This window comes from Suillus plorans (assembly GCF_016647745.1).
Source record: "Suillus plorans strain S12 chromosome Unknown HD556scaffold_1, whole genome shotgun sequence".
NCBI lineage: Eukaryota > Fungi > Basidiomycota > Agaricomycetes > Boletales > Suillaceae > Suillus > Suillus plorans.
The window spans coordinates 1,803,130-1,829,529 of record NW_024537385.1 but is presented as its reverse complement, the minus strand read 5'-3'; the positions used below and the strand labels follow the sequence as shown (position 1 = coordinate 1,829,529).

The window sequence follows — 26,400 nt, the reverse complement described above, 5'->3', positions numbered from 1 at the left end:
GATGACGAGCACAGTGACAATGCTCTACACGCCTGACATCCACTGCCTGCACCTTCGTCTCGCACCCTCGCAGCGCACCCTTGTCGCACACCATTGTTTGCGCCCCACACCTTCGTCCTGCACCCCTTGTAAGAAAAACTCCACTTCCCTCCCATCTTTAGTACTTCGTTCGGCCCAACTGCTCTACTCTACTCTACCCCCACCTTATCTAACCCCATGAGCTACTGGGAAGGCGTTAGCGGGGGCTGCGCAACTGGTTTTAGCATTTACCGTCCCACTATCAAACTTCCCCTAGATGAACTTTTAGGTGAGGAGTACGACGGCGAAGACGACCAAATGGCTGACGCCCCCATCGAGCAACTAGACAATACGAAGGAGGATGGCAACAGCAACAGTAATAATGTCCCCACCCAACCTGAGGGCGAGTCCCTCCTTGGCGGGTCTGCTTCTGCTGAACAAGACGTTCTCATGAGCGATTCTCGTCAGCAGCAGCAACCACAGCCATCTACTCCTGATCTGTTCCCGGTCCCGCAAGTTCCTTCTCACTCTCATACTCACGCTCAATCACACCCGCGTACTCGTGGCAAGGACCATTCCAGCAAGACGCCCACAAACCGTCCTGTACTAACTGTACAAACGTCTGCCACTAAGAAGACTGGTAAAGCTGGACGGCGTGCTTCTGGGAGCGTGAAGAGTCCCTCGTCTGCTGCTCCCTCAGCATCTGCTCTCAAGCACTCTGCTGCTGCGAGCGCGAAACATACTGCAACTGCGACGGTGCCTGCTTCCGCTACCGCAACAAGCCTTAATCCACTTCTCACCTTCGTCCTGCACCTTTGTCCTGTCCCTTTGTCTCACACCTTCATCCTGCGCCGTTTGCCTCGCACCTTTTGTCTTGCACCCTTATCACATCGAATAGCTTTTGTGTACATTACATGTATATAACTATTGCTATTTCATCATGATGTTTGACCGCATTTTTTACCACTAAGTCTCGTTCTGAAGTCCGACTGTGATGCCGACCTAAGCCGCACTTATGTCAACATTTCTTTGAATTCTTAATCGAAGTTTGCCGACGTTTCATGGAGCTTACCGAGCTTACCGAGTTTTCAGGAAATTACTTTGAACGCCACTATTGTTGCGAGATTTCATTTTCCACTGATTTCAAGTTTCAAGCTTCGGCACTAACCCAGAACTCGGGACTCGATTTTTGAGATGAAAGACATTTTTCAAACATGTTTGAATCAACCTTTCGTATATCCATAAACATTTTACCAACTCCCGAACCCCGAAATTGTGGATTGCCGGGTCTTGGGGGTCGGGGGTCGGTGCTCGGGACTTGGGAAATTTGGGGAGATCAATAAAATTTGATCTACAATAAATTTGATTTACAAACAAATTGATTTACAAACTTTTGAAAGATATCTGTGTTGTCTCACATATCGAGTCCCGAGTTCCGGGACCCCCGAACCCCAAAACCCAAGACCCGGCAGTCCACAATTTCGGGGTTCAGGGCTGGTAAAATGTCTATGGATATACAAAAGGTTGATTCAAACATGTTTGAAAGATGTCTTACCCGGAACTCGGGACTCAATTTTTGAGATGAAAGACATCTTTCAAACATGTTTGAATCAACCTTTCATATATCCATAAACATTTTACCAACCCCCGAACCCCGAAATTGTGGACTGCCGGGTCCCGGGTTTCAGGGTTCAGGGGTCCCGGAACTCGGGACTCGATATGTGAGACAACAGATATCTTTCAAAAGTTTGTAAATCAATTTGTTTGTAAATCAAATTTATTGTAGATCAAATTTTATTGATCTCCCCAAATTTCCCAAGTCCTGAGTGCCGATCCCCAACCCCCGAGACCCGGCAGTCCACAATTTTGGGGTTTGAGAGTTGGTAAAATCTCAGGGTTCGGGGTTCGGGACTGTGAAAATTTGACATTTATATTTTTGCGAGTGTTGTGCTTCTGGTGTCCGTGTGTAGAAATAGGATATGTTGCACACCAGGGTTCAGGTGTGGGGTTTTCCCACTTCAGTACTTGATTATTGGTCAATGCCACACATGGTCGATTCATGTTTTCATGCTTATGGGTTTAGATTTTGGTGGTTGATGGTAGGTATATGCACTCATAGTGTGCATGTATCCTACATGTTTGATTTGCTGGTGGCTACATCAGCTGTATGTCTTGATGAAATGTATCTAGGCTCACCCATATATGTACCCATCTATGTACAATTCCCCCACGTCAGCCCACCCATCTATGTAATATCCCCCACGTTGGCCCACCCGTCTATGTAATACATCCTACGTCGGCCCACCCATCTATATAATTATACCCCACCTCGGCCCACCTGTCTATGTAATAAATATTTTATCACACCCTCGGCCCACCCGTCTAATTAATATCCCTTATGTCGGCCCACCTGTATATGTGATATTCCACCACCTCAGCCCACCTGTCTATGTAATAAATATTTTGTCGCACCCTCGGCCTACCCGTCTATTTGATATCCCTTATGTCGGCCCGCCCGTATATGTAATATGCCCCACGTCAGCCCACCCATCTATGTAATATTCCGCTACCCCGGCCCACCCGTATATGTAATACACCCCTGTCGGCCCACCCATCTATATAACAATATTTGCCTTACCTCTCTCTTCAGCCCAGCTGTCTATAATATCCTACTCTACATATTACCCAGATGGGCCCACCCATCTCCATGAATGATCATATTCCCCCGGCCCATCCGTCAACATCAAGGATATATATATCATTGGCATACATGGGCCCACCCATCTCCATCAGAGATAATATGTTACCCGGCCCATCCGTCATCATCAAGGATATACACAACATGGGCCCATGGTCCACTGGCCCGTCTGATATGGGATATTATGTAGGTCGGGTGGCCCGTATAATACAGAATTTGTCACTGAAGGGGCTCGAACTCTGGCGAAGTGATCGAGTAAAGGCTAGTCTCTTCGCAAAGAGCTAGATCAGAAGGCACCCTCAGGTCCTAGTCAGGTATCAGAGAGAACTGAGTAGATTCAAGTTAAGGAAATGTACAAGAGGTAACTAGGGTTTATATATGTAAGAAGTGGTACACAGACCAGTCCATGAGGCGTTGTGGAAGTACAGGAAAAGGAAGTCAGAGATAAGAGAAGTCCTCATGGTCGACATGAGGCACGCTAGAAGAGAGACGGGGATCAAGAAGTATGGTACATGCGTAGTCCTGCGAGTGATGATGAGAAAATGATGGGGTTACTGTAACAAAACCCACACATTTCAAGAGAAACAGATTTGACTCTGGTAATCACTTGACAGTGTCATATTTAGCAGGTTTTGAACCCACGCAGACTTGAATGACTGGACAAAGGGATAACTAAAAGGGGACATACAAAAGGGGAAAGATGAGGAAAAAGAAGCAGGTTGTTATGGTACTTGGATAATCTAACAACACAAGCATGAATGTGCTGCCAAGTGCTGAGGAATCACTAGTCTTGTAATTGGATAGAGTACTAAGATAGTAGAGACCATCTTAGAAGTGCAGTTCAGATAGCTAAGCTTATGAGGGCTTCACTGAAGGAGTTCTGAGGGAAAACCAAGTAGATCAAAGTGAAGAATACAACAGTGATCTGTCTACTCTATACAATCGGCCAAAGGTACACAGACCAGGCTACAATCAGTAGGTAGGATGATGATCTGTATCTATCTGATAAGAGTACATGAGGCAGTGTAGGTTCACAACTCAGAGTGGTGCTATAGGCTCCAAACTGATATCTTTATATTGTAGGTCATCTAATACTTAGTCTGCTATACTTGCAGAACAAGTGTGTTTAACCCTAAAGGGAAGCTAGTACAGCAAAGGTCTAGAAATGAGTGCAGAAGATGCTGCTTAGTAGCCGATGCAAAGCATGAAAAAGTGGTGGCTGAAAGCCAAAGGCATAGGAAAATGTGGCTGCAAAGTGGCTGCAGTGCAGGTGGTTCAGATGATAATAGAGATGATAGATAATAAAAAGCTCCTGAAAGATATGTACTGCTAGTGTTTAAGTATTGCGCTAAGTGCTGTCATACAAAGCCAAGCCAATGTGCTACCAAGTAGGGTATATAAAGCTATATGTAAGTAAGGGTCTATGATGAAATAAAGGTGGTGTGATGCAGAAATGGTCTGATATGTCAATATTAATCATGGAAAATATACCATTGGGTTGGTTGGACATAGACAGATATGCGAGGCTTAGGCCAGTGAAGTGTGGGAATGCAGTGGCTGGCATGTGAAAGTAGCGGCTGATGTGCGTGGCTCACGGGAAAGCTGCACTTCATGTAGTCAAGTAATAGGCTGTGGAGGGATACCGCAAAAACAGCCTCTACGAGGCTATAAGGACTTTCAGTCATATAGTGGTCCAGCCTTTATAAGTCATGATACATGAGGTAAAATGCATCCATCTGGGTCTAAGGGAGAGCAACATGAGGTGCTCTAGGTCTGATGGTCCCTAGATGACATTGGAAGGTATTTCTAGGCCTATGAAGTCATAGCAGTGGTCCAGGCTGCTCTAGGTGTCAATGCTGCTCTATGGGGATGGATAGGTGGTGGTCATGTATCAGCAAGTTGGAATTAAGGAAAAATGAGTAGTAGTAGGGTGGGGACTCATGTGGGCAAATATTCTTGGAACACAGGTCAGATCCAAACATCCAGAGAAGATTGTGTGATCACTATGATGTGTCCATGTCTGGAATACAGGATATGACACAAGGTTTGAGAGAGTAAGAGTGAGTTTGCTTAAGTGATGATTAGACACTAGACAAGAGGTGAGAGATGCAAGCTGAGGGATGAGGTGCCAAAGAATAGATTTCAACTATGCTCTGCTAGGTAGTAAGTGGGTACTGCTGTGGTTCAGTCCGTAAGTTGGTAAGTAATATTATCTACTGCTGGCGCTTATATATGGCACCTAAGCGCTGTCATGCGGAGCCGAAGTGCTATTGAGTAAGGTATGTAAAGATATATGTAAGTAAGGGTCCAAAAATAAAGGTGGAACAATATGCAAATAAGAGAAATGGAAATATACGCACTAGAGAGCTTAGTGGATAGTGGATGGATGCTTCTGGATGGCTGGCACTATAGGGTGCTCAAGCGCGGGAATGTGCGTGGGAAAGCTGCACCTTATATAGGAATAGTTGTAGATAGCATACAGAGTGATGCTACAAGTTTGTGCTATGTACTCCCTAATAAATACTGCCATATCACACAATGAGAGGCATGAGTCTCTACATCGGGTTAAATGCACTTGTCTCTGAAGTATAGCAGACTAGGCTATGCAAGACCACAACATTATATTTGGCTGGGTGCTTATTTTGTGTAGTGTCCAGACATTGTTGTATCCTTACAATGAGTTGGATACACTCCTGATGAATTCATTCAGAAGTAAATCCTCAAGATACATTTATCTGCACTGGGTCCGGATTTATATGTAGGCTTAGCGACATGTGTGGGTTCATAATGTTTGTGATGCCTTGGTATTAATGACTGGGCCCATGAATGACATTAACAGTAGAAGGATCATACAGATCGGCCTAAGTGGAATGTCAGAAATGGATGTCTGAACCCAGTGTGATGAAGTGGAATTTCATGGCTAGGCTAAAGACAGTGATGTACAAATATAAGTATTAGGCTCAGACATCAAATTCTAACTCATCCAACTAGGTCTGATCCTTGCATTTGTACATCACCACCTCTGGCTCAATCATGAGATTTTATCTCATCACACTAGGCAAGTACATCAATTTCTGACATCACAGTTAGGCCCAACCATTGTGATGCTCGGACCTACACTTGGCAGGAAAGAGGCTATTTTCATATATGTGTCAAAGAGTATAGAACACTATCAGTTTCTCTATCCTTATCCATCCCTTATTTAGCAAATAACCCTTGCATGAAGCCAAACCCATACTTTCCCACACATTGGCTGCATTGGATGCATATTCCCGCGCTTCAGATACCTTGGAAACACATTAGGAAAGTCCCTCATCTATCCATAGTCCATCCAAACCCCATTGATATGTGAATTTCCTCACCTCGAGGCTTGTAAAATGTGTTGCAGCCTTATTATATGACCTTGCATATTTACTATATTTCCTATCCCTTCCTACTCCGAGTAGGATTCTAGACAGTATAAGTTGCCTATACTTGGGCTACTTACTACACTTCCCTTGTACTGTATACCTCTCCCTATAGGTTACCTTCAAAGTAGTCCCTTGTAATGCACACTTTGTAGCCCCTATTAAGTTCCTTATATCTCTCAATACCTAGACTTTCCTTACCTTGCAATATACCTCTGCTCTCACTCTCTTAAAACCTCATTCCTTGACCTCTCTATACCTTGTCCCCACTTTCTCATACTTTCCACACCTTCGGCCATGTGTTCCCATGCTTTGGATAGCCTTGGATATATTCCTATATCTCATGCATACTTGTCCACTATTTTCCTGCACTTAGCATGCTCTCAGGTCGCACATATCTGTTATTGTTCTAGTAGCAATTCTCTTTAGGGTTGAACATGTCTGTTTAGACATAGCAGCCACCTCGACCTCACATAAACCTTACCTCAGAAGCTTGCCATACACGGCTGGGGATGTCAGGCTTCTTAGAATAGAATTCACAAATACCATACACTGCCAATAAATAGTGAAATAATGCCTCCTTAGGAAATTACAAAAGCTACATGTGACCTGGTAAATAGCCGCTGCATATGATGAGCGCAAACATACCAATTTGGTAGTCATCACGCACAACACTTCCAACTGTGACCATTACCTTCTTCCTCAACGTTCTTCACAGTGAACTTGCATATATCACTCATTTCACCGCCAATTCCTTCCCCATGCCACCTTCAAGGCATCGTGGCCTCTTCTGTACCATCAGGATAACCAGAGTATCTACCAGGACCCAGGCACTTCAGAGGCACACAATCTCACAGCCCCAAGCAACTCAGGAGGGTGCTGCAGCACAGGCTCGCTATCATTTGGATGTCTCAGGTCTGTTTGTTCTTTTACTTACCTTCCCGCTGCTTCACATCTTAAAGGAAAGGTCTGGGCCTGGACACTATGGATGCACTGAATGACATGCACAATGAGGACAATGTCCTTACTCATGAAGATGGGGACTTTGGGAATATGGATATTGAGCCGCTACCAGATAACATGAATAACGAGGAGAGCATTGTCTGTGCCATCCGAGATTATATTGATCACCTGTGAGTCCCTTCTTTACCTATACATGTATCTCTTCAATGATCACAGGTGGACATTCCAAAAGTACAAGGACACATATACATGGTGTCAACATTTAGACTCACTCCATGCCAACCGGGCTTCCATTCTCCCCACGTTAGTCATTGCATTCCTTCAGTGGAAGGCAACCGCCAGCAGTGCTGTATATGAGCCACCGCCAGGACCTGAGTGTTCCACAATGGACTCAGCAAACCTCTTGTTCACCATTTCTGTTGTCGACATCTTCACGCTAAGTATGTCTGCTTACATCCCATGAAGAGAAAATTTAGTATCTCCAATCCAATTGCTCATCATCCAAGGATTTTTGGGCAATACACCCCATAACCCATCAATGGCCGTATCTCTGCGCACACTGGAGCATTACCGCCTCATTCGCCTCCGGAAACCATCGTTCATCATTGAAGCATTTTAAAAGGTGATATGTGATTCATACTCAGTATGTCAAGTTGTCGATTCTATCATATTTACTAATGGGCGTCCAGATACCTTTCCACCGCATGTACCGTACTATATTATCCGAGATGTTTGACATCTACCTTTCTATCCTCCGAGATGTTGATAGACAGGTCTCGGTAGCCCTTGGACATGATTCCCCCGATTGGCGTGTGCTGAATGCCTGTCCCCCATGCTCGTATGAGCTGCAAGATGAACCACCGCTCAAGTTCAGGCAGATGTATGTCATGGATGGAGGAAACTCTGCCAAGCGCATGGTGACCCTCAGCAATCAACAATGCAGTGATACTCATGTCTACACAGAAAGTGACTACCTTCTCCCCCAGGATTTTGTCAATACCTTCAGCCATGAAGTCTGCACTTGCCCCACACCTGCTGAACCCATTGTAGGGATTCATTTCTGGCTGGGCTTGTAGAGACTGTTTTGACCTTACCTTATGTTGGCACTTTTGTAGCTTACATAAGCAAGTTATCTTTTCACCAGTTATCAGTATGAGTCTGAGTCTTCAGCAGTTTTTCATGATATTTCCTCTCCTCTGAGCCTTGAGCCTGGTCCAGAAACCCTTTAGGGTCGAATAGCAGCTAGGTTCTGCAAGACCCAACATTGTTCAGACTCACCATCTGAATTGTTGTACCTTCACTGTGCCCTTACATGACGACCCTGACAATGAGGACCTTGCTGTATCAGATGTTGTGACCAATGTAAATGTTGCCGACTGCAGTAAAAATTGGAAGGCAGCTGCGTCAGATGAGAAAAAGAGAATGTGGGCCATATTTGAGGAAACTGGCATATTTGTTGGCGCCTGCAGACATGGGCTCATCCTATGGTACACTGATATGATGAGGAGTGGGGAACTGTATGTATTTTTAATCACAATGTGACCTCACTGATACCTTCTCTCAGGGCCAAATATCCACTTGCCATAGTCGCCAAGGTTCTTGCCGTCATCAGAAATCATACCCTCAGTGCCTACGACATAGGTTGCAGATTTTCTGCAACAGTCAAGGCAAGTTCACTGGGACCGGTGTAGAGACTCATGCCTCTCATTGCATGATATGGCAGTTTTCACTAGGGAGTACATGGCACGAACTTGTAGCATCACTCTGCATGCTATGCGCAGCTATTCCTATATGAGGTGCAGCTTTCCCGTGCAACGTGCAACATGTGCGCACACTTCCCGCGCTTCACAATGTATATGCACGCGCACTTTCCCGCGCTTGAGCGCCCTATAGTGCCAGCCATCCGGAAGCATCCATCCACTGTCCACCAAGCTCTCTAGTGCGTATATTTCCATTTGCCCTTATTTGCATATCATACCACCTTTATTCTTATCATGGACCCTTACTTACATATATCTTTACATACCTCACTCGGTAGTGCTTCGGCTCCGCATGACAGTGTTTAGGCGCCATACTTAAGCACCAGCAGTACATACTATTACCCACTTTCTGAACCACAGAGTACCCACCTACTACCAAACAGAAGATAGTTAAAATCTATTCCTTGGTACCTTGTCTCTGAGCTTGCTCACACCTCTTGTCTAATATCTAATCATCACTTAAGCAAACTCACTCTTACTCTCTCTTGTTTCCACTCACACACGCGCGTGCGCTGTGGGTACAACATTTCAGATGGTGAATACTGAACTATGTGTTGGGTCTTGCAGAACCTAGCTGCTATTCGACCCTAAAGGGTTTCTGGACCAGGCTCAAGGCTCAGAGAAGAGGAAATATGATAGAAACTTGCTGAATACTCAGACTCATAGTGGAACTGGTGAAAAGGTGACTTCCTTATGTAAGCTAAGGTGCAAACATACTACTAGGTAAAACAGTCTCTGCAAGGCTAGCCAGGAATCAGTCCCTACAGCACTTCCCATGCCTCGCGTGCACCTTTGCTTTCCTGCGCTTCGCATCAGCCAACCAGTAGCGCCTTCAGTGCCTACTACCAGATCCTTGCTGCACTCACTTCCCCTTTAGGGTCGAATGCACTTGTCTTCTCAAGTATAGCAGACTAGGCAACACGCGACCTCACAACATTATAGATACAGTCAGGAGCCTCGTTTGTTCCTCTCAGTATCGTTGTTTCTACACTGGCCTTCACAGAGCAGGAGTCACATTTGTGCGTGGGCTCCTTCCATGGATTCGCGCATAACTATATCTGCCAAACTCAACATCATCCTCTCGGAATTGAGGGTGCCGGTCTTGAAGACTTTGGAGCTACAGAACATATTTTCAGTGCATTGAATACACTTGCACCTGTCATTCACTATGCTAGTTCATACCACCACCATGTTTTCCTGGACCTTTTTTTCGCACAGTGGGATGAAGAGAAGTATATGAACCTCGGTACTATGTTACTCAATAACTATTGCCAGGCACTGCACATCATATCGACAGACACTCTGGCATTAAGGGAGGCCATGGCCTCCCTCAACATTCAGCAAGGGAACATCGAGCAGTGGCATTCAGAAGAGATTCAGTATTTCCGCACTATCGGGCAAGAGCCTGAGTGGGATGTGCACACTGTTGTGTATGTGGAGTTACTTCAACAGCTACAAGAAGCAGAGTGCATGCTTTTGATTGTTAGCTTTATTCCGCTGACATGGTTCACAGTGCTCAGGCCTCAGCTGTTACGCTTTAACAATGAATACTTGCATTTGCCTCTGGTAATTTTTTAGCAAAAAGATTCCTAATTCATGCATGAAACCAACAGCAATATCAATGAAGCTTGAGATCATAGAGATGGATAAAATCAACAGCAACCATGCTATTGTAAGAACTGACAAAATGCAGATAAATGTGCCTTGAGGGTTCACTTCTGAATGAGTTCATTGGAAGTGAATCTAACTGGTCTTAGCCAAGCAGTCAATACAACAGAATCTAAATCTGTCTGTATGGGTTCAAAACCTACCAAAGATTAAATTGTCAAGTGATCGCCAGAGTCAAGAACTGTTTCTCTTGGAATGTGCAGGTTTAAAACCTGCCAATGATGAATTTTATTTTCTATGAAAACACACCTTGAAATTTGCTCATGGTCGATTGGCTTGCATGATTATCAAAGTTATCTTTAGCCAAGTGGCTGTCATAACAGAGTCAAAATCTGTTAGTATTGCAGTGCAACAGGTTTGAAACCTGTTGAATGTCACATTTTTTCTATTAGAACATGCCTTGAATATTTGCTCATGGACAGCATCCCAGATGCTGATCTTCATTGGTTGTCATCAGAGTTATAATCTGTTTCTCTTGGACTTTGTGGGGTCATGAGTGACAACCGACAATGATGTGTCTATTCAGAAGTAAATACTCAAGATACATTTATCTGCATTTTGTCAGTTCTGATATTAATTTCCCACATCCTCCTCAAGTCCAATCATATGTGATCCTTCCATTGTCGGTTGTCACTCATGACCCAGTTGTAAAGAATGAGTTTATTGGAAGTGCACCTCACTGGTCTTAGCCAAGCAGTTAATATGACAGAATCAAAATCTGTTTGCATGGATTCAAAGCCTGCTAAAGATGAAATTGTCAAGTGAACTCTCAAGGCACATTTATCTGCATTTTGTCAGTTCTTACAATAGCATGGTTGCTGTTGATTTTATCCATCTCTATGATCTCAAGCTTCATTGATATTGCTGTTGGTTTCATGCATGAATTAGGAATCTTTTTTGCTAAAAAATTACCAGAGGCAAATGCAAGTATCCTTGATGCAAACTAGGAACAATAAATGCAAGAACAATGTAATTCTCTCCAAAGGTCTTGTCTTGGTTGAATAAAAAGAGCAGATTACACATCAAACTTTCAAGTTTGATTCTAATGACCTGGGGAAGTTCTGAGATGAAGCAGAAGTATTTAGACAATAGTGCAATGTTCTGCGCTTAGGTGCAAAATATGCAAGATGGTGGTGGAAAGTTGTTCACAGTCAAAAGATACACGGTGCTATGTAAGTAATTCTAAGTGTGTTCTCAGCGCGCGGAAGCAAGTCGGAAGCACAGCAAATAGGCAAAAGTGTGTAAGTCGCTTCTGAATGGGTTCATTGCAGTCAATACAACCGAATCTAAATCTGCCTGCGTGGGTTCAAAACCCACTAAAGATGAATTTGCCAAGTGATCAATATTAGAGTCAAAATCTGTTTCTCTTGGACTGTGCAGGTTTGAAACCTGCCAGTGATAAAATTTATTTTCTATGAAAACACACCTTGAAATTTGCTCATGGTTGATTTGCTTGCAAGCTGATCACAGTTGTGCTTGGCTAAGTGGCTGTCATAACAGAATCAAAATCTGTTTCCATCAGAGTGCAACAAGTTTGAAACTTATCAAATGTTGCATTTTTTCTCTAAGAATGTGTCTTGAATATTTGCCCATAGACAGCATCTCAGACATTGATCTTCATTGGTCTTGGTCAAGTTGTCACCAGATTTAAAATCTGTTTCTCTTCAACTGTGCAGGTTTAAAACCCGCCAATACCAACATTTTTATTCTATGAAATCCAAAATGGTGGAATGTGATGAATCACAAGTTAATGAAAAAGACACATCATTATACAAATTACAAACCTGCTTAGTTCAAGAGAAATGTATTTTGACTCTGACAATCACTTGAATAAGCACAATAAAGAATCTCAGCCTTAATAGATTTGTATTTTTCCTAATTCCCCAGGTTATTAGGATCAAACTTGAAAGTTTGATGTGTAATCTGCTCTTTTTCTTCTTCAACCAAGTCAAGACCTTTGGAAAGAATTATATTGTTATTGTACTTATCCTTCCAAGTTTGCATCGAGATTTTGGTCATATATTGAACTCTGCGTCAAAAATAAAAATACACTGTATGATCCTTTCATTGTCAGTTTTCACTCATGGACCCACCGTGGTGGTCTTCCATCAGCACTTTTTCAGGGAAATCATTAGAGCCAAGAGCCCCAGCAGGAAGTCTGTGTCTTTTGCAACAAGAGTAGGATAAAAAAAAATCAACAGTGACCATGCTATTGAAAGAGCTGACAAAATGCAGATAAATGTATCTTGAGGACTCGCTTCTGAATGGGTTCATTGGAAGTGAATCTAACTGGTCTTAGCCAAGCAGCTGATATGACAGAATCTAAATCTGTCTGTGTGGGTTCAAAACCTGCTAAAGATGAAATTGTCGAGTGATCACCAGAGTCAAAATCTGTTTCTCTTGGACTGCGCAGGTTTGAAACCTGCTGATGATAATATTTTTATTCTATGAAATCACACCCTGACATTTATTTCTTCATGAATCACTTTCTCAAAAAAAGTCTTAGCCATGTTATTGCCGCAATAGATTTAAAATCTGATTATCCTAGACTGAGCAGGTTTGAATTTGATTGGGCACAAGGAGGATGTTAGAAATTATTGTTAGAACTGACAAAATGCAGACAAATGCACATTGAGGATTCACTTCTGAATGGATTCATTGGTAGCACATTTGACTGGTCTTAGCCAAGCAGTTGATATGACAGAATCCAAATCTGTCTGCATGGGTTCAAAGCCTGCTAAAGATGAAATTGTCCAGTGATCATCAGAGTCAAAATCTGTTTCTCTTGACTGCGCAGGTTTGAAACCTGCCAATGATAACATTTTTATTTCATGAAAATGCACCTTGACAGTCTCTTGGACACTGATCTTCATCAGTCTTAGTTGAGTTGTAATAAGACAAGAGGTGCTGCAGACTATGGGAAAACATGTAATAACACCGTGTATGATGTGAGTAATGTGAGAAATAATGAACTGCGTACCTAGCAGGACTAGCAGGATGGGATGAGACATAGGTAGCATGAGTGTGTTTGATATCTGATTGGCCGATGTGAAACCTAATGTCTGATGTTTGATATTTTCAGGTTTGATGCATATCGAGTTGGATATGATAGAGAGTGACTCGGACAATGTTCGACAGTTGACATGGATCATAAAACAAGCCGCTGCAAGGCTAGCAGTGGAACGTGGTTCCATATGCCAGCTTTGAATTTTTTTGGTTTCTCTTCCAGGAAAGTCATGATGCCGCCAGAAAATTGAGGCCTTCCAATTCATTTTAAGATTCATGTGGAAGTGCGAAGGTGTGATTTCATAGAATAAAAATGAAAATGTTATTGTTGGTAGGTTTCAAACCTGCACAGTTCAAGAGAAACAGATTTTGACTCTGGTGATAACTTGACTAAGACCAATGAAGATCAACATTTGAAATGCTGTCTATGAGCAGATATCTGAGACATGTTCTAATACAAAAAATGTGTCACTCAATAGGTTTCAAACCTGCAGACTTCAATGGAAATAGATTTTGAATCTATTTTAGCAATGACATGGCTAACATCAGTTGAGATGAGTTTTTGAGAAAATGATTCATGAGACGATATCAAGATGTGTTTGCATAGAAAATAATTTCATTATTGGCCAGTTTCAAACCCGCACATTCCAAGAGAAACAGATTTTGACTCTGGTGATCACTTGATAATTTCATCTTAGCAGGTTTTGAACCCACGCAGACAGATTTAGATTCTGTCATATCAACTGCTTGACTAACACCAGTGAGATGCACTTCCAATGGACCTGTTCACAAGTGAATCCTAAAGGCAGTTCTTTCAATAGCATGGAGGATTCACATATGATTTGACTCAAGGAGGATATTAGAAATTATTGTTAGAACTGACAAAATGCAGACAAATGCACATTGAGGATTCACTTCTGAATGGATTCATTGGTAGCACATCTGACTGGTCTTAGCCAAGCAGTTGATACGACAGAATCCAAATCTGTCTGTGTGGGTTCAAAACTTGCTAAAGCTGAAATTAACAACTGATCATCAGAGTCAAAATCTGTTTCTCTTGGACTGCGCAGGTTTGAAGCCTGCCAGTGATAACATTTTTATTTTACGAATTCACACCTCGACATTTCCTCATGAATGATGTATGTTTTTCTTCTTCTTTCTGTTAGAACACACCTTGACATTGACTCATGTGTACTTTTATGCCGTAGCTCGCGCTCTCAAACATCTGCTTTATATGGTGTTTGTGGATGCACTTTTCTGTGTCCAAGAACATCTCTGGGCTCCATGTGATGTGGCTCTGCATCCTAAGCACAAATGCCTCAAATTATGCTTTGGGGTTGTATAGAGTCAGGAAAGTGATGTCAGTGGTGTGATTGTAGTGCTGACCAAAACTGAATATACATCTGAACACAGTCCTTGGGCCAATCATAAACACAGACAGATTTCTTCAAAGGTCTTGACTTGGTTGAAGAAGAAGAGCAGATTACACATCAAACTTTCAAGTTTGATCCTAATGACCTGGGGAATGAAGAAGAATACACATGTGTCAAGGCTGGGATTCAAGGCAAAGATTCAAAAGAACCATCTGGCCACCATTCACTTATGTATAAGGTTGAAGTATACTGTATTCAAGACCTTTCATCATCATGTTGCTCTTCTCTCGCTTTTTGAAAATGTTGTATTGCACTCTGTACTCAATTCATCTGTTCAGCTGAGGGAAAACATTGCGAGTGACAGAGAACGGTACACCTGCCTTGCAGATTCACTTTTGAATGTTTTCTTTAAACATGCATCTAACTGGTGTTAGTCAAACAGTTGCTACAACAGAATCCAAATCTGTTTCAAATCTGTCTGTGTGGGTTCAAAACCTGCTAAAGATGAAATTGCTAGTGATTATCAGAGTCAAAATCGTTTCTCTTGGACTGTGCAGGTTTGAAACCCGTCAATAATAAAATTCTTTTTTTTTATAAAACTACACCTTGACATATGCTCATGGTCGGTTTGCTTACAAGCTCATCAGAGTTGTGTTCAGCCAAGTGGTCGTTTTTTGAACTTCAATGTCTGAGATGCTGTCAATTGGAAATAAGATCATAGCTTCATATTCCATGTTATAGGGTTGTACTTGCTGAACCATGCATGATTACATGGTTGGGCCTAAGTGTGATGTCAGAAATTGATTTACTTGCCTAGTGCAATGAGGTAGACTCTCATGGCTGAGCCAAAGGTGGTGATGTACAAATGCAAGGATCAGGCCTAGTTGGCTGAGTTAGAATTTGATGTCTGGGCCTGATACTTACATTTGTACATCACCATCTTTAGCCTAGCCATGAAATTCCACTTAGGCTGATCCATATGATCCTTCCACTGTTAATTGTCACTCATGCGCCCAGTCATTAATACCAAGGCATCACAAACATCATAGGCTCAATGCCACTCCCTTCTGCATCTGTTGCATCCTAATCGTTTCAGTGAAACTAACCGAGGACCTTTGCCATTGCGCACTGATATACAGCTCATGTACTTTTGTATTAGCAGCAAATCATATACCCAGAACCCCGCTCCAAGAATGCCAGACAGTCTCAAATGTATCAGTCTCAAAATGGCTCATCCTTGTCGTAATATTTGCGCTCATTTTTTTTATCCAAAAACTCATCTTTGTTCACTTTCCCCTTCAAACTCAAACATCAGCCTTACAAGAATATGTCTTGAACATTTGCTCATAGACAGCATCTCAGACATTGAAGTTCATAAAATGACCACTTGGCTAAACACATACGTCGTCGGCCCATTGAAAAGCTTGATTAATATGTATAGCTGCGCGCCTCATGCACTATTACATGCATATCTCTGCAGCAGCTTACCTTGAGTCTTATTATATTTTGGATAGCTTATCTCGCTACTACTTTTGCCTACACAGGTTCCAGACTTTTACGCTGTAGGATATAATCTGGCTCGCTAGCTACTCGCACTTCACTTCACTTCCCTTGCTACGAGTCATAGTTAGTAGAGTCACTTCAGATAGTCATACTTTGCGCGATCAATCTTTTGTTCATTCGGAACAATTGTTTGGCTTGACCACTGCCATTTCGCATCTTGCTATTTCTTAGTTCTTTCGATAGGCTTTGCTTAGTTGTACTTCAGTACTTCTGCAAGTCTTATAATACTTTGACATACTTCGACACACCCACCGTATTCTCTCTTGGAAACCTTGCTGTTTCATTAGAAGCTCTTTGGACACTTCACGCAACCTTGGACCTTTGTTTCTTGACTTTGGACCACCTTCGCTCGCATCGGACAAGTGCTTTGTTACTTCAGACACATCTTGGGAACTTTGAATGCACCTTGGGTGACTTTTCCTTCTTTCATCTTCGATCTTAACAAGATATCCCTTGCATTTTATATCAAGAGATAATTCTATAGGCAGTCTATTTGGGACAAACATTACACTTGCACATTGAGTTCTAAGGTAACAACATTTGTAGTGCCTACACAGAATCAACTCTTTACACCAACCATGAGCATATGTCAAGGTGTGGTTTCATAAAAAAAAGAATTTTATCATTGGTGGGTTTCAAACCTGCACAGTCCAAGAGAAACAGATTTTGACTCTGATAATCACTTGCAATTTCATCTTCAGCAGGTTTTGAACCCACGCAGACAGATTTGGATTCTGTCGTATCAACTACTTGGCTAAGACCAGTTAGATGCACTCCAAATGTGCCCATTCAGAAGTGAATATTCAAGGTACATTTATCTGCATTTTGTCAGTTCTGATATTAATTTCCAACATCCTCCTTAAGTCCAATCATATGTGATCCTTCCATTGTTGGTTGTCACTCATGACCCAGTTGTAAAGAATGAGTTTATTGGAAGTGAATCTCACTGGTATTAGCCAAGCAGTCGATACAACAGAATCTAAATCTGTCTGTGTGGGTTCAAAACCTGCTAAAGATCAAATTGTCAAGTGATCACCAGAGTCAAAAACTGTTTCTCTTGGAATGGGCAGGTTTGAAACCTGCCGACAATGAATTTTATTTTCCATAAAAACACACCTTGACAATAACATTTTTATTTTTATTGTATGAATAATGAAATCACACCTTCACATTTCCACATGAATGTATAGCAAGCAAACACTGATGATCTTAAGCTTGATTGACATTGCTGTTGGTTTCATGCATCCTTTTTTGCTAGGTGAATGTGAGTATTTTTGACACAGAGTTCAATATATGACCAAAATCTCGATGCAAACTCAGAAGGATAAGCATAAGAACAATTTAATTCTTTCTAAAGGTCTTGACTCTGTTAAAGAAGAAGAAGAAGAGCAGATTACACATCAAACTTGCAAGTTTCATCCTAATGACCTAGGGAATGAGGAAAAATACAAATATATCAAGGCTGAGATTGTGCCTTGAGGATTCACTTTTGAATGAGTTCATTGGAAGTGCATTCAACTAGTCTTAGCCGAGCAGTTAATACAACAGAATCTAAATCTGTCTGTGTGGGTTCAAAACCTGCTAAAGATTAAATTGTCAAGTGATCACCAGAGCCAAAATCTGTTTCTCTTAGACTGCGCAGGTTTGAAACCTGCCAATGATCGTCCTTTGTCCATCCATTCCATGTCCATTCGGTTCATCGGTGCATATTTCTATTCTATTTCTGTGAATTCTGACAGTATTGCTGGTGCCATGCGCACACAATCCATGATGCTATGTCATGGACACTTATATTACATATTATCACGCACTTGCTTTGCTTCTCAGTTTGCTTGAGCACTTAACATTACTTACATAGTTCATGTATGTTTTTCTCTCTTGACAAATTAACCACCATCATCTTGCTGTGACGCTCAGAACCGTGCTGGGCAGGAATGAGCCTATTTTTATATATGCATCAAGGAGTATGGAGCACTATCAGTTTCCCTATCCTTGTTCATCATTTGTCCAACAATTAACTCCTGTGCAAACCTGAATCTGCACTTTCCTGCACACTAGACAGTATGAGTTGACTATACTTGGGACTACTACTACATTACTTCCCTCATACTGTATGCCTCTCCCTATAGGTTTACCTTTGAAGTAGTCCCTTGTGGTACACACTTTTTAGCCCCTATTAGGTCCCCCTTCAACTCATCTAGAGTCGCTGTGCTCCAACCACCTGCATGCACGCCTCACATCTGCTTAGCACGCGCCAACGCATAGTGGCACTTCCACTTAACTGCGCTCCGCACATCATCGTGCGCCTAACCAGGCTTGACTAAGCATCTGGTTCAGTCACTCGCAATGTTTTCCCTCAGCTGAACAGATGAATTGAAAACAGACTGCAATACAACACTTTCAAAAAGCGAGAGAAGAGCAGGTCTCAAATACAGTGCACCTCAACCTTACACATAAGCAAATAGTGGCCAGATGGCTCTTTTGAATCTTTGCCTTGAATCTCAGCCTTGACAGATATGTATTCTTCCTCATTCCCCAGGTCATTAGGATCAAACTTGAAAGTTTGATGTGTAATCTGCTCTTCTTCTTCAACAAAGTCAAGACCTTTGGAGAGAATTAAATTGCTCTTGTACTCATCATTCCGAGTTTGCATCAAGACTTTGGTCATATATTGAACTTTGCGTCAAGGATATCCCAGGTGTGACTGCTTTGTACTAGTTTGCAGCAGAATGTAGCAAGAATGCTTCTGTTGCATCTATACATTGTGGTCTGTGGCTGGGAGTATCCTTCAGCATGACATAAAAATAAAATGATGAAAATATACCAGCAGTGTTGGATTGGACAATAGATGGACATGTAATGTAGGGCGCGCACAGAAATGCAGTGCTTGGTATGTGACAGGTTGTGATTTCATAAAATAAAAATGTCATCATTGGCAGGTTTCAAACCTGTGCAGTCCAAGAGAAACAGATTTTGACTCTGATGATCACTTGCAATTTCATCTTTGACAGGTTTTGAACCTGTCACAGACAGATTTGGATTCTGTCGTATTAACTGCTTGGCTAAGACCAGTTAGATGCACTCTCATTGAATACATTCAGAAGTGAATCCTCAAGGTACATTTATCCTGCATTTTGTCAGTTATAACATTAATTTCTAACATCACCCTTGAGCTCAACCATATGCGATCCTTCCATTGTCAGTTGTCACTCGTGACCTGGTTGTTAATACCAAGATGTCTTTTGCGACAAGAGTAGAATAAAAGAATCAATCGCAGTGACCATATTATTAAAAGAACTGACAAAATGCAGATAAATATGCCTTGAGGACTCACTGGTGAATGGGTCCATTGGAGGTGCATCTAACTGTTATTAGCCAAGCAGTTAATATGACAGAATCTAAATCTGTCTGCATGGGTTCAAAACCCGCCAAAGATGAAATTGTCAAGTGATTGCCAGAGTTAAAATCTGTTTCTCTTGGACCATGCAGGTTTGAAACCTGCCAGTTGCAACATTTGTTTTCTATAAAACACACCTTGAAATATGCTCATGGTTGGTTCGCTTGCAAGATGATCAAAGTTGTCTTTAGCCAAGTGGTTGTCGCAACAGAATCAAAATCTGTTTCTATTGGAATGCAACAGGTTTAAAACCTGTTGAATGTCACATTTTTTCTATGAGAGCATGCCTTGAATGTTGGCTCATAGACAGTATCTCAGACATTGATCTTCATTGCTCTTAGTCAAGTTGTCGCCAGAGTTAAAATCTGTGTCTCTTGAACTTTGCAGATTTGAAACCTGCCGATGATGATATTTTTATTCTATGAAATTAAACCCTGATATTTCCTTGTGGATAGTTTTCTTCAAAACCCATCATAAATGCTCTTTTCCATATCATTGCCACAATAGATTCAAAATATGTTTCAATCAAAGCCTACATGTTTGCAATCAGTCAAATGATGCATTTCTCAGATTTTAAATCTATTATGGCAATAACATGGCTAAGACCATTTAAGATGAGTTTTTGAGAAAACTCTTCACTAGGAAATGTCAAGGTGTGATTTCATAGGATAAAAATATTATCATTAGCAGGTTTCAAACCTGCACAGTTCAAAGAGAAACAGATTTTGACTCTGGCGACAACTTAGCTAAGACTGATGAAGATAAGTGTCTGAGATACTGTCTATCATTCAATATTCAAGGCATTTTTTTATAGAAAAAAAGTGATGTTTCACTGGTTTTGAACCTATTGCACTCCAATAGAAACAGATTTTGATTCTGTTATGACAGCCACTTGGCTAAACACTAGTCTCAGTGGCTTTAAAGCAAACCAACCATGAGCATATGTCAAGGTGTGTTTTCATAGAAAATGGATTTTATCATTGGCAGGTTTCAAACCTGCATGGTCCAAGAGAAACAGATTTTAACTCTGGTGATCACTTGATAATTTCATCTTTGGCAGGTTTTGAACCCATGCAGACAGATTTAGATTCTGTCACATTAACTGCTTGGCTGAGTGCAGTCGGATTCAATTCCAATGAACCCATTCAGAAGTGAGTTCTCAAGGCACATTTATCTGCATTTTGTCAGTTCTTTCAATAGCATGGTCACCGTTGATTCTTGTATACTGCTTTTATTGCACAAGACACAGACTTCTGCTGGGGCTCTTAACTTCAAGACCTGTTTACCTAACAATTTCCTTGAAAAAGTGCTGATGGCAGACCATCACGGTGGGCTCATGAGTGAAAACTGACAATACAAAGATCGCACAGTTAAATCCAAGGTGGATGTTAGAAATTGATGTCTGCGCTCAAGCAAATGTTGCAATTGGCAGGTTTGAGTAGGATAAAATAAATAAATGATGATCATGCTATTGAAAGAACTGACAAAATGCAGATAAATGTGCCTTGAGGATTCGCTTCTGAATGTGTTTATTGGGAGTCCATCTAACTGGTCTCAGCCAAGTGGTTAATACAGTAGAATCTAAATCTGTCTATGTGGGTTCAAAACCTGCTGAAGGTGAATTTGCTAAGTGATCACCGGAGTCAAAATCTGTTTCTCTTAGACTGCGCAGGTTTGAAACCTGCCAGTGATACAATCATTTTCTATGAAAGCACACCTTGAAATCTGCTCATGGTCAGTTTGCTTGCAAGCTGATCACAGTTGTGTTTAGCCAAGCAGCTGTTATCGCAGAATAAAAATCTGTTTCCATTGGAGTGCAATGAGTTTGAAACTTGTGAGATGTCACATTTTTTCTATAAGAACATGTTTTGAATATTTGCTCATACACAGCATCTCAGACATTGATCTTGATTGGTCTTGGTCAAGTTGTTGCCAGATTCAAAATCTGTTTCTCTTGGACTGCGCAGGTTTCAAACCTGCCAACAACAACATTTTTGTTCTATGAAATCATAACTTAACATTCCCTCATAGATATATATTTCTCACAAACTAATCTTCATTGGTCTTGGTTGTGTTACTCCCAAAATGGATTCAAAATCTGATTCTCCTGGATTGAGCAGATTCAAAACATCACTCTCTGATCCAAAGCATGATCCTAGCCATTAACATTAGATGGATCTGCTTCCAGAGCAGGAAAAGGAAGGATCCATAGCAGAAGAGGGAGGACCTGAGATCAGACTCGCATTTCACTTCACTTCCCATGCTATGAGTCATAGTTAGTAGAGTCGCTTTTGCATGGTTGTACTGTGTGCAATTGATCCTTCTTGTTCATTTGGAATGATTGTTTGGCTTGAGGCTTGACCACTGCCATTTTGCATCATGATATCTTTAAGTTCTTTTGATAGACTTTGCATAGTCATACTTTGGTACTCTTGCAAGTCTTATACTTAGACATACTTCAACATACTGACACATCTTCAGACACGAGGAAATATTTCATAGAATAAAAATATCATCATCGGCAGGTTTCAAATCTGCAAAGTTCAAGAGACACAGATTTTAACTCTGGCGACAACTTGACTAAGAGCAATGAAGATCAATGTCTGAGATACTGTCTATGAGCCAACATTCAAGGCATGCTCTCATAGAAAAAATGTGACATTCAACAGGTTTTAAACCTGTTGCATTCCAATAGAAACAGATTTTGATTCTGTTGCGACAACCACTTGGCTAAAGACAACTTTGATCATCTTGCAAGCGAACCAACCATGAGCATATTTCAAGGTGTGTTTTATAGAAAACAAATGTTGCAACTGGCAGGTTTCAAACCTGCATGGTCCAAGAGAAACAGATTTTAACTCTGGCAATCACTTGACAATTTCATCTTTGGCGGGTTTTGAACCCATGCAGACAGATTTAGATTCTGTCATATTAACTGCTTGGCTAATAACAGTTAGATGCACCTCCAATGGACCCATTCACCAGTGAGTCCTCAAGGCATATTTATCTGCATTTTGTCAGTTCTTTTAATAATATGGTCACTGCGATTGATTCTTTTATTCTACTCTTGTCGCAAAAGACATCTTGGTATTAACAACCAGGTCACGAGTGACAACTGACAATGGAAGGATCGCATATGGTTGAGCTCAAGGGTGATGTTAGAAATTAATGTTATAACTGACAAAATGCAGGATAAATGTACCTTGAGGATTCACTTCTGAATGTATTCAATGAGAGTGCATCTAACTGGTCTTAGCCAAGCAGTTAATACGACAGAATCCAAATCTGTCTGTGACAGGTTCAAAACCTGTCAAAGATGAAATTGCAAGTGATCATCAGAGTCAAAATCTGTTTCTCTTGGACTGCACAGGTTTGAAACCTGCCAATGATGACATTTTTATTTTATGAAATCACAACCTGTCACATACCAAGCACTGCATTTCTGTGCGCGCCCTACATTACATGTCCATCTATTGTCCAATCCAACACTGCTGGTATATTTTCATCATTTTATTTTTATGTCATGCTGAAGGATACTCCCAGCCACAGACCACAATGTATAGATGCAACAGAAGCATTCTTGCTACATTCTGCTGCAAACTAGTACAAAGCAGTCACACCTGGGATATCCTTGACGCAAAGTTCAATATATGACCAAAGTCTTGATGCAAACTCGGAATGATGAGTACAAGAGCAATTTAATTCTCTCCAAAGGTCTTGACTTTGTTGAAGAAGAAGAGCAGATTACACATCAAACTTTCAAGTTTGATCCTAATGACCTGGGGAATGAGGAAGAATACATATCTGTCAAGGCTGAGATTCAAGGCAAAGATTCAAAAGAGCCATCTGGCCACTATTTGCTTATGTGTAAGGTTGAGGTGCACTGTATTTGAGACCTGCTCTTCTCTCGCTTTTTGAAAGTGTTGTATTGCAGTCTGTTTTCAATTCATCTGTTCAGCTGAGGGAAAACATTGCGAGTGACTGAACCAGATGCTTAGTCAAGCCTGGTTAGGCGCACGATGATGTGCGGAGCGCAGTTAAGTGGAAGTGCCACTATGCGTTGGCGCGTGCTAAGCAGATGTGAGGCGTGCATGCAGGTGGTTGGAGCACAGCGACTCTAGATGAGTTGAAGGGGGACCTAATAGGGGCTAAAAAGTGTGTACCACAAGGGACTACTTCAAAGGTAAACCTATAGGGAGAGGCATACAGTATGAGGGAAGTAATGTAGTAGTAGTCCCAAGTATAGTCAACTCATACTGTCTAGTGTGCAGGAAAGTGCAGATTCAGGTTTGCACAGGAGTTAATTGTTGGACAAATGATGAACAAGGATAGGGAAACTGATAGTGCTCCATACTCCTTGATGCATATATAAAAATAGGCTCATTCCTGCCCAGCACGGTTCTGAGCGTCACAGCAAGATGATGGTGGTTAATTTGTCAAGAGAGAAAAACATACATGAACTATGTAAGTAATGTTAAGTGCTCAAGCAAACTGAGAAGCAAAGCAAGTGCGTGATAATATGTAATATAAGTGTCCATGACATAGCATCATGGATTGTGTGCGCATGGCACCAGCAATACTGTCAGAATTCACAGAAATAGAATAGAAATATGCACCGATGAACCGAATGGACATGGAATGGATGGACAAAGGACGATCATTGGCAGGTTTCAAACCTGCGCAGTCTAAGAGAAACAGATTTTGGCTCTGGTGATCACTTGACAATTTAATCTTTAGCAGGTTTTGAACCCACACAGACAGATTTAGATTCTGTTGTATTAACTGCTCGGCTAAGACTAGTTGAATGCACTTCCAATGAACTCATTCAAAAGTGAATCCTCAAGGCACAATCTCAGCCTTGATATATTTGTATTTTTCCTCATTCCCTAGGTCATTAGGATGAAACTTGCAAGTTTGATGTGTAATCTGCTCTTCTTCTTCTTCTTTAACAGAGTCAAGACCTTTAGAAAGAATTAAATTGTTCTTATGCTTATCCTTCTGAGTTTGCATCGAGATTTTGGTCATATATTGAACTCTGTGTCAAAAATACTCACATTCACCTAGCAAAAAAGGATGCATGAAACCAACAGCAATGTCAATCAAGCTTAAGATCATCAGTGTTTGCTTGCTATACATTCATGTGGAAATGTGAAGGTGTGATTTCATTATTCATACAATAAAAATAAAAATGTTATTGTCAAGGTGTGTTTTTATGGAAAATAAAATTCATTGTCGGCAGGTTTCAAACCTGCCCATTCCAAGAGAAACAGTTTTTGACTCTGGTGATCACTTGACAATTTGATCTTTAGCAGGTTTTGAACCCACACAGACAGATTTAGATTCTGTTGTATCGACTGCTTGGCTAATACCAGTGAGATTCACTTCCAATAAACTCATTCTTTACAACTGGGTCATGAGTGACAACCAACAATGGAAGGATCACATATGATTGGACTTAAGGAGGATGTTGGAAATTAATATCAGAACTGACAAAATGCAGATAAATGTACCTTGAATATTCACTTCTGAATGGGCACATTTGGAGTGCATCTAACTGGTCTTAGCCAAGTAGTTGATACGACAGAATCCAAATCTGTCTGCGTGGGTTCAAAACCTGCTGAAGATGAAATTGCAAGTGATTATCAGAGTCAAAATCTGTTTCTCTTGGACTGTGCAGGTTTGAAACCCACCAATGATAAAATTCTTTTTTTTATGAAACCACACCTTGACATATGCTCATGGTTGGTGTAAAGAGTTGATTCTGTGTAGGCACTACAAATGTTGTTACCTTAGAACTCAATGTGCAAGTGTAATGTTTGTCCCAAATAGACTGCCTATAGAATTATCTCTTGATATAAAATGCAAGGGATATCTTGTTAAGATCGAAGATGAAAGAAGGAAAAGTCACCCAAGGTGCATTCAAAGTTCCCAAGATGTGTCTGAAGTAACAAAGCACTTGTCCGATGCGAGCGAAGGTGGTCCAAAGTCAAGAAACAAAGGTCCAAGGTTGCGTGAAGTGTCCAAAGAGCTTCTAATGAAACAGCAAGGTTTCCAAGAGAGAATACGGTGGGTGTGTCGAAGTATGTCAAAGTATTATAAGACTTGCAGAAGTACTGAAGTACAACTAAGCAAAGCCTATCGAAAGAACTAAGAAATAGCAAGATGCGAAATGGCAGTGGTCAAGCCAAACAATTGTTCCGAATGAACAAAAGATTGATCGCGCAAAGTATGACTATCTGAAGTGACTCTACTAACTATGACTCGTAGCAAGGGAAGTGAAGTGAAGTGCGAGTAGCTAGCGAGCCAGATTATATCCTACAGCGTAAAAGTCTGGAACCTGTGTAGGCAAAAGTAGTAGCGAGATAAGCTATCCAAAATATAATAAGACTCAAGGTAAGCTGCTGCAGAGATATGCATGTAATAGTGCATGAGGCGCGCAGCTATACATATTAATCAAGCTTTTCAATGGGCCGACGACGTATGTGTTTAGCCAAGTGGTCATTTTATGAACTTCAATGTCTGAGATGCTGTCTATGAGCAAATGTTC

At 41.3% G+C, this 26,400-nt stretch overlaps 3 protein-coding genes across 3 annotated transcripts; 2 read left to right on the top strand and 1 right to left on the bottom strand.

Annotated features, from left to right (window-relative positions):
• Nucleotides 1-6,884: 6,884 nt before the first annotated feature.
• On the top strand, nucleotides 6,885-7,705 carry HD556DRAFT_1436053 (uncharacterized protein; the record flags this gene model as incomplete). The annotated part of the gene is made up of 4 exons (XM_041305504.1): nucleotides 6,885-7,038; nucleotides 7,091-7,256; nucleotides 7,303-7,526; nucleotides 7,593-7,705. 4 exons carry the CDS (start codon nucleotides 6,885-6,887, stop codon nucleotides 7,703-7,705), a joined length of 657 nt encoding a protein of 218 aa, XP_041167989.1.
• A 949-nt stretch (nucleotides 7,706-8,654) lies between these two features.
• HD556DRAFT_1209619 (uncharacterized protein) lies at nucleotides 8,655-10,313 on the top strand (the record flags this gene model as incomplete). Its single annotated transcript, XM_041296541.1, has 2 exons — nucleotides 8,655-8,773; nucleotides 9,821-10,313. Coding segments are annotated over 2 exons (612 nt in total), but the record flags the coding sequence as incomplete, so codon positions are not given.
• An 8,476-nt stretch (nucleotides 10,314-18,789) lies between these two features.
• HD556DRAFT_1436051 (uncharacterized protein) lies at nucleotides 18,790-19,124 on the bottom strand (the record flags this gene model as incomplete). The annotated part of the gene is made up of 2 exons (XM_041305503.1): nucleotides 18,790-18,840; nucleotides 18,897-19,124. 2 exons carry the CDS (start codon nucleotides 19,122-19,124, stop codon nucleotides 18,790-18,792), a joined length of 279 nt encoding a protein of 92 aa, XP_041167987.1.
• Nucleotides 19,125-26,400: the final 7,276 nt, after the last annotated feature.